This window comes from Tinamus guttatus, unplaced genomic scaffold, assembly GCF_059628265.1.
Source record: "Tinamus guttatus ecotype Peru unplaced genomic scaffold, ASM5962826v1 Tinamus_guttatus_pri_ptg000240l, whole genome shotgun sequence".
NCBI lineage: Eukaryota > Metazoa > Chordata > Aves > Tinamiformes > Tinamidae > Tinamus > Tinamus guttatus.
Genome location: NW_028288774.1, coordinates 4,186,735 through 4,201,911, shown reverse-complemented (window position 1 = coordinate 4,201,911; position 15,177 = coordinate 4,186,735). Strand labels below are relative to the sequence as shown.

At 41.6% G+C, this 15,177-nt stretch overlaps 2 protein-coding genes across 2 annotated transcripts in view; both read left to right on the top strand.

Annotated features, from left to right (window-relative positions):
- The window catches only part of CAT (catalase), a 139,521-nt gene that overhangs the window by 92,615 nt on the left and 31,729 nt on the right, over positions 1 to 15,177 (top strand). The window lies entirely within an intron of this gene.
- Positions 2,342 to 13,606, top strand: EHF (ETS homologous factor). The gene is made up of 8 exons (XM_010225615.2): positions 2,342 to 2,466; positions 5,116 to 5,361; positions 5,686 to 5,745; positions 7,715 to 7,783; positions 7,875 to 7,943; positions 10,577 to 10,636; positions 12,750 to 12,945; positions 13,392 to 13,606. The coding sequence occupies exons 1-8, from the start codon at positions 2,370 to 2,372 to the stop codon at positions 13,489 to 13,491; spliced, it is 897 nt and encodes a 298-aa protein (XP_010223917.1). The 5' UTR covers positions 2,342 to 2,369; the 3' UTR covers positions 13,492 to 13,606.

Below are 15,177 nucleotides of genomic sequence, written 5' to 3'. Positions count from 1 at the left end.
TAAAGAGTTTAGCTAAATTGAATGCTCAAGGCAAAGATACACAGGAGGGGCTTAAACAAAAAATTAAAAGTTCAATTCATAAGCATGTATTTTCCCAGCTACATTTTTATTTGTGCAAAGTGACCTACCACAGTATCTGTAACTCTCAAATCCCTTTTTTTTTGCCAATGTGACTTCAAGTAAACAACTTGAAATTCAATATTAATTACATACTGAAAAAAACAATCAAAGTGAATTTAACAAACTGCTCTTAAGAATGATTTGCTAATCATTAAGTTTTATAATTTTGCAGATGTACCATTCTACTTCACCTCTATTTGATACTGTAATAAGGTTTTTATCATTAGCACTTGACTCATTCAAATTTTATGATCATAAATGATGTCTTAATTAAGAATGAGATAGTAATATAAGTAATGTGATATGTGTGTCAGCCTGTGCCTTCTCAATGGTGTCTGTATCTACTATCAGATGTGCACCACATCTTACATAGCCAGTTACTGGTTAAAAGTTCTCCTGCATCAAGTATATAAAATGAATAATACTCATGTTATATGATGAATGTCTTTAAAATCAGTGTAGTAAAGTGAAAGGCTTCCTGACACTTTCTCCTTCACAAAATCAAGTCATTTGGCTTTAACATGGGGCCAAAATTTGCCTTCTTGTGCAGTCTGCATAAATTTACTAACTAAAACGACAGTCATTTTTGTTTGGCCAGAGTGGTATGCTATGTATTTTCTCCTTGTTGTTAACATTTTATACCCCCGCACACGTACTCTGGGAAATTTTCCACACTGATGGCCCCGCAGATTGTTGGAATTAAGAGTGGAAAGCAAATACCAAAACATACACGCTTTGATTTTGCTATTCTGTATAGCTACAGAAAAAAAAAAAAAAAAGGTCCTAAGTTGGGTCATATTGTAATGGGCTATTCCCCATAACATACTTCCTAATTATCAGAAATATATATATACACACACATATATATATGCATACATTTTCCTTCAAATTGTGCCAGCTTGTAAGTTTTAAAAAAGACTTATTGGACTGAAAAATGATGGAGGAAAATGCCAGCTCAGGTCTTTCAAACCAAGGCTGGGGGTGTTTCTAAGCAGGAAGCTCTTGGCAGCTGCTTTCTGATTGGCTTCAATGGACAGGAGGCCAATACCAGCAATTTACTTTTCATCGGTCCATTTTATATTCTAGACTCTTTTTAATTGCAAAGTGAAGTCCAGTTGGATTCATGTGCCCTCCTACTGTCTGAAGGTTCATTTTTATACGCGTTGTGGCTTTCAGATCAGATTTTTCTTTTTAAACAAGTTTATAGTTCTCTATATATTTATGTAAGAACAACATCCTGAAGCCTTTATAGGATTTATAAAAATAGTTTTCCAAACTGTTCAAGAACATCTATGCCATATGTTTACAATACTCGTTTTTAAACTTTTCTGCTTTAAACCACTGGAAGATAATATTTGTATATGGGATAAATGTAATGGGACAAATACATGTGTTATGTGCAATACCAAAAACAAAAAAAAAAGAGTTTTATTCATAGTGCTAATGCAAATTGAAGGGAAACTTTGTGTCACTTAAAATCAGAGAATGCTATTTTGGCAGAGGTGTTATTTAGAAATAGTGGTTCTTATGGCAATGGCTATCTTGCTTACAAGATATTTTAACTTGACCTTCTGAATTTTCCGTGGTCTGAAACACATAATCTGTGACACTAACCAGTAAGAACATGCTAGGGACACTACTGACATGGCTCGGATAAGGATCTAGTGAGCTGGCAAGATATCCCTGTAACACGACCTCGCGGTAACATTATGAAGTGTGTCCTTCCGTGTGAAGAGGTTTCAGAACAGGACTTCTTGTCAGCTGTGTAGTTTAGTAACTTGGCAGTTATTCAAAAGTGCTATCTCTCTCTTCAAGAAAAAAAAAAAATTCAAACCAATTTTTTAAAAAAACTTTTGAAATTTCACTTTAAATGAAAAAAAAAAATTGTCGATCTACTTTGTATTTCGCTTCACAAACCTTGGCAGGCTTCCTGTATTGCTCAGTCAGGAGCCTTGTCTTTTCATTAGGCTTCGTTTCTGATTACGGATTATTCATTTATGGATGGGCAGCTGTAGAAACTTGCTTCTTGCATATGCAAATCAAACATGGTAATGTTTATCATAAGGAGATTTTGTGGCAGCTGAAAAGGGGTTGTGGCAACATGTTCATGATTTCAATTGTATCTTCTACAAATGGAATTGGCTTGCTCACTTCACCTTCGTGTTTCTTTTTTTTTTTTTTTTTTTTACCATTTACCTTTTGGACGAGGCACGGCTCACTAAGCACGCTGTCCGATTCGCTTGCAGATCATGATTTTGGAAGGAGCCGGCAGAATGAGTATCAATTCCAGCAGCAACCTACTCCACCAGCAGCCTTCCTGGACAGAAGGATACTCCACATGCAATGGTAGGAGGAATGCAGCAGCCTCCGAGCTCTGCTCTTCTTGGCGGGCTGAGGCGGGGACGGACACTACGTCTTTGAATATGCCCCAGTAATACTTCTCAGTGTTACTCCTTCTAGCCTGATTCACTGGGGTTTCACTTCTAGAAGGAAAATTTCTGCTTCTCTTTTATTTGTAAAAGCTAACCCTCTGACAGCAAGTTTCTGAAAAAGGCCATTTTATGGCTTGTTTCGTTACTTAAAGTGGATTCAGTAGCGACGACAGTGCCAGAAGTGCCCTCTCCTCAGCTCAGAATTCTCCCTCTTACATTTACCCCTTGTGCCCTCTCGGATTTGACAACTTATTTCAATGTTAATCTCCCTTCCGGCTTTGTAGGGAGGGAGTCTTTCTACTCCTTTGCTGTGTTTGCTTTTTCAGCTCAAATCACTAGATAGCTATGTAATTAGGCATTAGGGCATTAGGGTACTAAATGCCGTGAGACTGGTGAGCTTTTTTTCTTACATTCAGAACCGTTTCTCCAGTGCTGCTTTTGCCTTCCAAGGGCTACCAGATAATGATGACTTTTGCACTTAAAATAATTTAAAATAATTTACAAGGTGTGGCACAGTGTGAAATCTGTCTTGCTGTCTTGTTATATTGAGATATGTATCGTAATTATGTTTTTACACACACACACACACAAGTATATAATAACATGCTTGTAATACATAGGTTATTTCTACATATAAAACTATAGATACAGATGTAAAAATATGGAATATTTTAAAATCTTTTAATCACTCAAAATAATATTTTTGAATTATTAGATCTTAAAATCTGAGCACCAAAACACACATTGTAGCTGCCCTTTAATCCACACTGTTCTATAGCTAAACTTACAGGGACAGTTTCCATTCTTTTTTATTTGTAATTTCTGAATACAAAGCAATACATAATCATCACTTAATAAATTTGCTGTCTTGTCGCTTATTAATTCATGAAGAAAATTGTGTTTGAGTTTCAATTCATACAGAATTTCACCAAGGGAAATCAGAGTTTATCTGCAGGAATCCCAGTATGCAATTCCTCGGATTCACTTGCATTTTAGAGCTATAGGGCCCTGAAAACTTGGGCTGGCATCTGCTGTTATTGACTCCTTTGCTTCGTTTTATCTGTCTGTTCTTTCTTCTCACTAAAGGCCCTGCGTTTACATCAGAAGTCTTCTGCTGGCATCCGAAAAGCCTCTGCCTTCCTAAAAGGATGGGAATGCTTCTCAAGCTCTTTTCCAGGGAATGCTTCATGTCTCTCTCCATCATGCCTTTATTCTCCGACATACTGTGGTTTTACTTATCTGCCCTCGTTCCCCAAACCCTTCAGCAGCAGTGTGAGGAACAACCATGCCACTGGCCTAAGTGGCTGACATGTACCTCAGTGGCCAGAGAAAGTGGGGCTAGGTGAAAGTGGGGCTTTTTAGTGTTTGCCCTCAAAACGGCAATGTGCACAGTATCTCAGCCACAGACCTGAGGTCTAGCAGAGCGGAGTACGTTCTTAAAACATGTTGAACCTGGTGCTCATGGTCTTCTAGCAACATCCGCTCCGCAGTGAGCGAGCCCAGCAGTGGGGGGGCTCCTTTTTGGGAAGGGGCTGCAAGGGAGCGGATCAGTGCCCTGGAGAGAACATGTGCAGAGAGGACACGTGTGGCTACCACAGAATGAGACCATGGCAGCTTCTCGTCTCCCTGTAAATGCCCACCTGTGCGGTCTGTCTGTCCGTCCCTCATGATGAGATCGTTCTAGTCCTTCCTGCCCTTCCAAGCACTATCCGCCTGGTGCTCTCTGCTGTCCTTCTGCTCAAGGCATGAGCCCCGCTGGCCTCCTTTTGCCGGCCCTCCCGCGAGGCCAGCCAAGACACCCTGCCGCTGCTCTTATCCCTAATGCTGTTCTAGTGCCGGGTACAGTTTCTTTCCATATACTCAAGTTCTTTCATTCGTACATTTGAATTATTGTCATGCAGTGATATATCACTGAGGGCTGTTTGGAAGACTGGCCAAGAAAAGATTCAGGCAACCTGAGAAGAAAATCAGGCAAAAATCAAAACAAATTTTACAATTGCATTCAGAAGTTACCTTAACTAACTAGGGAGATAATGTGCATTTGTTAGAATGCATGAAACTGAGGACAACGCTAGTAGATTTTTACTTTGGAACAATACGAGAATGTCTTTGTTTTTAATATACTTTAGCCGAATCCTATAGTTCAGTCTTTCTTTATTTGTACTTATTCAAACAAAATTTCTGCTGTATATTAGGGGGTTTGCAAGATTTTTCAGCATTATCTGAAGCACTGGAGCTCTTTTCCTATTAAAGCATCAGCATACCTTTACAAGAGTACTTCTGCAAGGTATCTTCCAGCAAAGAATTTTGGTGTATTTTGCCAGCATTAGTAAATTCATTCCTACTCATTTAGCACACTGATAAGAAAGGGAAAAGGTCAGAATTGCTGCTTTTTAGTCTGAAAACTGAGGGAAAAAAATCTGCTGCAGCAGTAGCTAGTGAACTTGTGTTAAGGACTGAGACAAGAATAGAGATCTATCGTTGTTCAGGGGATGCATTTCAACTACACACAAATCTGATGGTGCTGTCAGAGGCTGTAAACACTCAACATTTTCCCTTCCAGTGTCCAGCAGTTTCTATGGAACACAGTGGCACGAAATCCATCCACAGTACTGGACCAAGTTTCAGGTCTGGGAGTGGCTGCAGCATCTCCTCGACACCAACCAGCTGGATGCCAACTGCATACCTTTCCAGGAGTTTGACATCAACGGGGAGCACCTGTGCAGCATGAGTCTGCAGGAGTTCACGCAGGCAGCGGGCACGGCAGGGCAGCTGCTCTACAGCAACCTTCAGCACCTAAAATGGAACGGTAAATAGAGTCCAGCCGATGCAGGGACAGAGGCGCACGTACAGCAGCCCGAATTTTGCGTTCTTCAGAAGTCATTTGTGTTCTCCAGAAGCCTTCCTGGCACGTCTCATCCACTATTTTTGCTATATGCTCACACTCTATTAGCTATGTTGTTCTATTGCTTGTATCTGGTATAAGGCAGGAGTCTGAAGGACCAAGGGAAAGGGTGTGTGTGTCATCTTCCAGAACCAGCCAACTGTAGCACTCCCTGTTTGGCGTTAATGTCTTTGTTTTTTCTTCTGTGCCGTTGGATACACATCCTATCTGCCATATGCTTTCTTGCAGGTCAGTGCGGAAGTGACATGTACCAATCTCATAATGTCATTGTGAAGACAGAACAAACAGGTGAGCAATGGTTGAGTGACTTGACTTCTGACGGTGACCATAAGTGGAAATTGCCCTTTGCCAGAGAGAGATCAAAGTAGCATTAATTACCATGGGAAGTATATTGTACTGAATAAAACAAATGACACAAATATTAGTCAACATCTACTGAATTTTAGATGTTTCAGGTAGTATTTTATTTTGCATGTGATCGCTTGAGCTGGGAGACAACTGGGATATCGTAGGTGACTTCTGCAGATGTTTACCTGCAGAGTTAGTATAGCTTGCAGCGGTCAGTGAGTGCAGCTGTGCAGATGACTTGATTCTGTGCTTCATTCATCTGACTCCAACTCAAAACAATCTTTTTGCACATCATTCTCTGCAAAATAACAGGAAGAAAAATATTTTTCTTTCATAGTTGCTAGTGCTTTGAAATATGAGGAAATTTCCACGCAAAGACAATTTTGAATGGAAACAACAAAATGTTATGTTTCTCTCTATACTTCACCTGAAACTGAAATTCAGATTGCATTTTGTTTTGATGAAATCTGCATTTTTCCTGTGACAGTCCTTTTCCCGTTGTGCCCTTAGCTAAATCCTTTTCCTCTCGGGATTCCAGTCAAGTCCTCTGCTTTAAGCATGGCTGTTTTCTAGGTCGCTCTCCAGGAGCACCTCTGCCTGCATCTTCACACTCTCTATCCCTGTCGCCTCAGCTTCTATGTGTGTAGGTGTGCTCATGAGCCACGTTTTGATATCTCTTGGCAGAACGAGTACCTCTCTGTAGCATGTGGTGTCCAGGCACAGGTGTCTGGCCAGTCCATGCAGCTTCTCCAGCCAGGGCAGCTCTTTGCCTGTTCCTAGCGGCAGCCAAGCGCTGCTCTCCGCAGCCCCGTCCCAGCCACCCGCTTGACAGTTGGCCATAGTCAACATCTGTTTTGGGACAGGGAACGACAGGCTGGCAGGGCTGTGCTGCTGCCCAGAGAGATGCCCTGCGAGGGCTTAGAGATGGGCCGAGGGGCTCGGAGAGGGAACCTGCCTCGTCCTGGTAGGCTGCCGAGGTTGCTTGACATTGGCCCTGGAAAACAGTCTCCTTACGTTCCTGCTGGGCAAGGCCTGTTTTCAAAGACAACACTTGGCAAATCAGGTGTCCAAACAAGCAGGAGGGTGTGTGCTGCTGTAGGAGCACAAGTTCTGGGTGCCCAAACATGCAGCTATTGCTTAGCAGGCCTGCTAAATACCTGTGTCATGTGCGGTAACTCAGCCAAACATGATGATTTAGCTATAACTCATATTTGGTGTTTTTTGAATATATTTATACAAAAATGAGAGGTTTTTGCAGCTCCTCATCAAGGTACTGCTGGTACTGACCAAAAAGTCACTAAAAAGTCTGTCTCTTTAATCATAAAGATGGCCTGTATGTGAAGGATGAGGACTTGACATGCCTGAAATAAAATGGCCTGACATCTCCGGTTAGGCTTTGATGTCTCGCTCTCTGTTTACGCATGAGGCCCTGTTTCAGAGGGGACTTTCGAGTTCTACCATTATAAAAGTAAATGCTCTTTATAGGCATTCTCTTGTTCTGCTAGATATTTGAGAACACTTTAATTTCCATGGCACCAAAGCACTGTCGTAATCACCAGGGACCGCGATTTCAGGACTGGATTGGGTAGGAGAAGAGTTGATCTGGCATAGCAAAACTCCTACAAGCACCGGCATAAATGATATACTTGCCAGGAGAGGGAAGAGCCTACTACATTATTTTAAAAAGTCAAGGCTTTGTCTAAGTACGTTTACCTGAGTATGCAAAACCCCATCCATAAAAACCCCATCCATAATTGGAATGAAAGGAAACAGTCTCCCATGTTGTTCTCCTTCTCAGCTCTGTTTTGCACCTTTCTTATTTCCGTTGCATTTTGGCGCTCACTGTTCACATCTGTGGAAAAAATATGCTGGTTATGAACTGATGTTCCCTTTGGTCCTTTGCCTTCAGATCCGTCGTTAATGGTGTCCTGGAAAGACGAGAATTATCTGTATGACAGTGGCTATGGTAGCACAGTAGGTAACTAACCTCACAGTACTTTATGCATTTCTGAACTGTTTTTATTGTTGTCAAAGGATATTATTTAAAGTGTCTTCCTTTTAATTCCCAGAGTTATTGGACAGTAAAACATTCTGTCGCGCTCAGATCTCCATGACCGCACCTAGCCACCAGCCGCCTGGTAAGGAGCTTGTAATTATTTTGCTAATTGTTTGTCACTTGTCCCAGAGCTACCGACATGTAATAGTCTCCATGGTCTTCTGTTGCAGGACTGAATCTGAGCCTCCAGTCATTCTAAACCATGCAGTACTGATTTTGACAACTCTTTTAGCTATCGTTATTACTGTAGCTTGCTTTAAAGACGCGCTTCTCCCTTCTCTCTGTCAAGACACAGAAGATCAAACGCTCTGCATCCTTCACATATCTTTAAAGTGCCTGAGTCAAAGGGAAGATGTTAGTGACAGGGACAAGATGTTCCAAGCCTGCCATAGGCTTTTCAGTGGCGTGGCTGAACACAGGCAAACGAGCTCTTCAGACAGGGCTGCATTTTATAGGAGCGACGGTTGTTCCTGCGCGGGCGGCCAGGCCCAGGGCTTCCCAGGATGGGTGCGGAGGAGCCTCAGGGGGAAACCGGGGTACCCCTCCATCCCTTACCTCCCACAGGAGCCTCTCTCCCTGGCGGGGCTCCGTGACCGTCCCAGGGAGGCCAATGCCTGGCGTGTCACCTGTGCAGAGCTGCCGAAGAGAGCAGCCTGTCTGATGTAGGGCCAGGTGAAAGTGTGGTTAGGGTGACATGCACCGGGGCGCTCCGCGGGCGATGCCCGGCTTCAACCGATGAACCCAGCAATAAATAATAGCAATAAAAATAAAATAAAATAAAACAATAGCAAACCTAACCAGAGAAAGAAAACCACCAAAACATTAAGGAAAAAAGCACCCTGTTTGCTTTCCCTGCTGCCTCCACCCACCCTCATAAAATGGCTGCGAGGGTTTCAGCGCTCGCTGACGGGACCAGGGACCTGTCAAGCTCCTGGCTGCGTGTGTTTACCCACTGACTTGTTAAGCCTAGAGCGAGGGTGGCACGCCAAGGGCACAGCCTCCTGTGAAAACTAAATTTGTATATCCCGTAAAGAAATGGCTCATTCCTGAATCATATGCAAATACTCTGCAACCTTTTGTCACCAGTTTTGCAAGACAGCTTTGTTGAAACGGCATCGTAACTCTTTTCATTTGTCAGGCCCCGGCCTCCTAATGTGGCATGTTTGAAGCTGGTCTCCATGTAAGAACTGAGACAGAATGGGAGGCTATTTACACAGCTGAAGTCAAGAATAAATCACTGGCTAGTTAGAAGGCAACCTAGAATTTCCAAGAATAAATCTCCAAATAAACGGCGCATAGCAAGTGTATGCAAGCAGACTGTGGGTTTTTAAAATGAGGGGGATTTAAATAAGAGGGCAAATAAAGGACCCACTCCTGCTGTCCTCGCTAGGAGAAGTTCCCAGAGACTTTTAATAACATCACGGGAATCATAATCTGAGGAAAGACAATGAAATACGCCTCATTTTACTTTTTTCCCCCAAGCTGAGTGAGGTTCAGGATGGTTCCTGCTCTTCGAGAGTGGGAAGGCAAAATGACTCAGAGCACATTTGCAGCTTAGGGGTCAAGGACAGTAATTATGTCAGGCTCAGGATAGTGGGGTTAGATTCATTCTCTCTGACCTGCTCAGTTTATGTATCCAGTTATGTATGAATAAAGCGAGTGTGTGAATAGCTTTGCATCTACCTTTTCACATGCAGTCATTGCAGTTTCTTGTGCAAATCCAACAAGTTTTTATGCAAATGAACATTTCCTGTGAGTCATTTGCACATGCAAATGCCCTGTTTCCATAAAAAGTATGATAATTGTGCATTCATAGAAGCTGGGAAAACGTGCGTGGGACCTTAAGCTGAGCTTTATGCAATTCAGGCACTAAACACACTGAAAAGCAAACGCAGGAGGGGCTACTTCTCAGAACCAGCCCAATAGAGTGATGGAATGAACATAATTAATTAATGGCAATAGCAGAGCCAGATTATGCTTGTTCTCAGATGAGAACACGAAATGTGCAGACTGCAAGGTGGGTGACAGGGACGAACAGGCGGAACTTGGTTTTTGCACAAGTGCTCGTGCCAGCAGCCGAGCCCTCTCGAGGCTGGTACAGGTGAAGAAGGTGCATTGATGAGAAATGGCATGTTTCTGTGGCTCGGAGCCAGCAACAAGCTCTGCACACCCCACTGCCAAAAACCTCCTACTAGCGCAGTCCTATCTCCGTACCCTACCCCCAAAGCAGAGCGCTTTGCCAGATCATTCTGTTTTAGTCAGGTAGGTGTTCTGTGCATTGGCACATGCATTTCACATTAGATCATCTCTGCAGAAACAAATAAGCCCCCAAACATACATGCTTCTGCAAAGACTTAAGACATAATGGAACAGGTCAGGATGCCTTTTAAAGACGCGGTCCTCTTATTTTTCTCTCTCACACACGCACTATGGGGGTGAGGTATTTGTTAATTTAATTTTGATTTCAAAAGCTAAATGTTTACCTCTACATTCATTCTTTATTCATCAATGGTGTCTTTGTGAAGTGTGCTGATTAACATATAGTGCAGAAAACAAAACTCTCCCCCTTCCTCCTGTCTTAGATTATCTTCTGAAAAATGATTATGCTTAAAAGAGAAATTCCTTCTTTCTTGTGGTTTTATTTCTTTCAACCTGCTAGTCAATGGAAAACCTTTAATCAAATTTACAAATAGGCCTCATTTTCTTTCTCTTCAGATTCCTCAGAAGTGAAAAAAACACAAGAGCATACCCCAAAGGCCCACACCAAGAAGCACAGTAAGTCTGCATCCATGGTTATAATGGTTATTTGATTGGAAACGCATTAAGTGTAAATCCCCTTTGGGAGGGTAAAGGAGGCATTCTGAGTTCATTTGAGAAACACAACTGTTTAGACGGAGTTATGGTGATTGAATGCTCCAAGGACCTGACTGTTTCTGGAACTATTGCTTTCACAATTTTTGACCCAGTACAGTTATGTATGTTTTCACCATGGAGAAGTTACAGGCAAAGAGAACCAGAGCCCTGCCAGGCGCTGAGACAGACTGGTTACTTGCAGTACGGGAATAGCAGGGGAGCCCCCGGGATTAAGCAGGGAAGTTTCGTGCCCAGGCAATGCGTGCAGAGCCGTCGGCGGGCACAGGGCTGGCACCCGCAGCGGCTGCCTGCAGTCCCTGCTCACCGGCTCCTGCAGACCTCCCCAGGCCACCAGCATCGCCACCTGCTCCCTGCTTCTGCTCTTTCTCTGATGTTCCTCACCATCCTTTTCTGCTGTCTCTCACGGTTCTGATTCAGCCTGAATCTGGCAAAAGGCTTCCATAATTGTGATTTCCAGGTACACTTCCATTAATGCACCTCACTGTAACTTTTATACTGAAAATCTCCTGCTTGTGTCTTTTGTCACCTGTATCATTCTCAATTTAAAATAGAAATCCTTTAAATTGTTTGTTTGCTATACTTGATAGTATTCAATTTTGTCCTGTCCTTAAGATTACCTGTGTCTTCCAGACTTCTCTGCCTATCCTCTCACATTGCCAGTGCTGGCTTGGCTTGTTCAGACTTGTCATCTGCACACTTATTTTTTTGCTTCCTTCCTTCTTCCCTTCCTTCCTTGCTACCTACCGACCTACCTACCGCTCTGCCTACCTAGCTACCAACCTACCTACTGATCTAGCTGCCGTTCTACCTACCTAGCTACCTACATGATTGTTAAGGTAACAACAAGGTTGTTAATGTAAGGATTAGATAGGACTGGACAAAAGATAGATCTGAGAAAAACTCCATCACAGGCTTGGCATATAGAAAAGATCACTCTACAGTGCCTGGTTAATCCTCTACATTTCCAGTTTCATCACTACTGCTCTGCGTAGTGATCCATCAAGTATTTTATTAAGGTATGGAGAGCACACTATTTTTGGTTCTAGAAAGTAATTATTATATCAAAGAAAAATATTGGATCAGTTAACTGCAATCTGCCTTTAATATGTTCATGTAGTATTGTAGACCAGTTACTGTTTACCTTTATATCTTTGCCTATTTTTTTTCCTTCAAAATTTATTCTAAACCCTGTTGTGAAATCAGACCAAAGGACTTCTATTTTGCTGTCCCACTTCATCACTGTGTTTGCTATTCTTCATTCATAAACTATCACCTCTTGGTAGATTTTTTTTCAGCTTACGCTCTTGCACCTGGGTGTTCTGGTGCTCTCTCCACAGTAACTGTGGGATGGAGTTGTGCTTAAATGGGAGGCCTGTGTCCTGAACTTTGAGATCTGGTTTTGTCTTTTTATATTCATTTATGTTCTTGAACAATAACCTGCTTTTGTCCTCGTCTTCAACATGTTTCATATCAAAAACAGAGGCAAATTAATCATTTTGATGTTTTGCCACATCTAAGTTACTTTATCTCAGCCTACTTCCTTTTTATTTTACCAGTTCTTCTTTCATTTGTATGCCTGATTTTTTCTTATTTGCTTTTAATTTCTTTTGAGAACTGTAACACAGTCTGACTTCTGATGATTCTCACATTATCCTTGTATTTCAAGTTCTTGCAGACTGGAACAAGGATATCATTCCTTCTCTCTCTTTTTTTTTTAACTTTTCATTAACTCATTGCATCCTTTTTTTGGAATAAGTTTTGGAGTTAGTCTCAGTCAATCTTTTATATATATATCTCTTTTACCTTTAAGAATTTGACTATCCAGTAAGGGTGGTCAGCGTTATTGCCTATCTATCTCAGAAGCATGGGTCCTGTGGTGCCAGAGCTGAGAGCTACCTGTACAAAACAGTCTGTGTTTTGGTGGGTGATGCTCCAAAACAAAATGACAGAAAAAGATTGAGCCTATCCCAGAAATCTCCTTAAACTCTTTCCTCCTGTTCTCTTCCTCTTTCAGACCCTCGAGGAACCCATCTCTGGGAATTTATTCGAGATATTCTTCTCAATCCCGAGAAAAACCCAGGGTTAATCAAGTGGGAAGACCGGTCAGAAGGTGTCTTCAGATTTTTAAAATCTGAAGCTGTGGCTCAGCTCTGGGGAAAGAAGAAAAACAACAGCAGCATGACCTATGAGAAACTCAGCCGGGCCATGAGGTGAGCCAAGAAGATGCCATAGAAACCTGGGGCAAATAAAGAGTCACTGCCCCACAGAGAGCTGAGAACCAAGTTAATTTTCCAAAATGAATTGTAAGCAGCTCCAATTACTTTATTTGATAACTAAGTCTATCGCACTGATTTTGAGAGTACTGCATTACATTTTGGGTTCCTTTTCCTCCTCCATTTCTGCTTAGTAGGCCCGCAAAACCCACCAAAGAAGATGCTTGACTGTAGAGAGGCAAAATGGGCAAGTGAGCTGAGGTGATGTTCACAACGTATTTTTTAGTTTCTTGACTCTCTTTCAATTAGAATTATCTTAGGTATTATTTATAACAATAGAAAATAAAGGTTTTTAAAATGGGTGTGGGATTCCTGAGTTGATATTGTCTTTTTAGGATTCTACAGGAATTTAACCTTAAATCTCTATATGCTTCTTCTAACAGATATTATTATAAAAGAGAAATCCTGGAGCGTGTGGATGGTCGGAGATTAGTATATAAATTTGGAAAGAATGCCCGTGGCTGGAGAGAAAATGAGAATTAAATATGTCTAAAAACAACGTTTGAAACAACTGGATGTAAATATTCAAAGACTATTTTCTTATATTTATGTACCAAACTGGGGTGAAAAAAACATTTTACTTCTGTCGGGAAGAAGGAACATTAGCATTATTGGTGTTAAAATTATTTTATTTGAAGTATGTCCTGTATGGGGAAAAAATGTACACAGTTTTCTGTGATATATGATAACATTATAGAATTATGATTGTTTTCCCTTCTTGTGAAGTTTTTCTCTTTTTTAAAAAAATCATACAGGCATAATGTGATTTATGACAATGCTGTGAGTCATGCAAAGAAAGGGAAGGAGGGAAATACTAGGGCATTTAGTGAGTACAATAATCCACTTCAGAAGGTGAGAATAAGTGGAGAAAACAGTAAGCATCTCTGAGCCAAGTTGTCTTGTTCCGTAATCATCTGGTTTATAGCTTTTGTTGGCCAATATCACTTGTTCATTCCCTCCTCCAGTTTCTGAGCGTAATACTTGCTGGCTTCCAGTTGCTATCAGTAAGTTGGATAGTGGGTTCAGCATCACAGCTCATCACAGCCACAGGGAGCAGCGGCTCTACAAGGTCGCTGCTTGCAGAGCCTCATGCTACCTCCACCACTGGTATCTTCTTTTGTAGGCAGAAGTTTGGGATCTGACCTTGCCTGGTACTGAATATCCTCCATAATCTCCACAGGACATTCAGCTTGTCCCAGGAAAAGGACTATTTGTTTTTAACTAACAAACATGTTTGAGGTGAACTGCAAGAAGAAAGTTAGTCTCAGGGACCAAAAGCTATTGAAAGGAAAATTGTTTCCTGACTAGGAAAACTTACTAAAATGCACCATTTTTCTAGTAGAAATAATTTAAAACCTTCTTATATTCCTCATTAGAGCATTCAACCTCATGCCACATAAATTGGTGGGGTAGCAGGCAAGCAAAACAGATATAAACATCCCATGGCCTGCAGGAGAAGTCTCTGCTGTTCCTTCAAGCCTTATGGTTTTTCCTTACTTGGACAGACAATTTTAAAAAGCCTTCCAGAAAAGCAAACTCAATTTGCTGAGTTCAACTTGCTTTTCTTAAATATAAAACTACACTCTTTGTATGGGTCAGCTTTGCTCGGGATTCTTAGTAGGGAGAAAAACTGTCAACATAAAAACACTCAGACTTCGGGGACATTCAGATCAGGGTCAGTATTTTGGATCCATCTCTAGCAGTGCTTTGCAGAGACTGAACATCCATTGGCAGCTTTTTCTTTCTGCAAGTCACAAATGCTTCCTCCTGGGATCAAGCACATACAGAACATGGGAAATAAAAAGGTAGAGGAGGCGGCACTTTACCAGGTCACTGAGTACGTGAGATGTGGGAGTGGAGAAACAGGATTTTCTTGGTGATTTTAACAGAGGTGAAACCAAGATCAATTCCAATTCATTTTCTTTCAGGGATAGGGAATTCAGAAAACAATATCAATAATGGGAGGAGGACTGAGAAGTCCAGGGAGAAAAAAAAAAAGGAGTAGAAAAAAAAAGATAAATAAATATATTAAATCCATCCTGGCAATATTCATTTCCTCAGGCAGTATCTGGATTTGATTCCAGATTTGCCTGAATTGCAGTGGGGTGCAGCTGGAGGTTGTAGGCTATTCCATTTTTTGTTTGTCTTAAAGGGAAATAGAGATGAAAC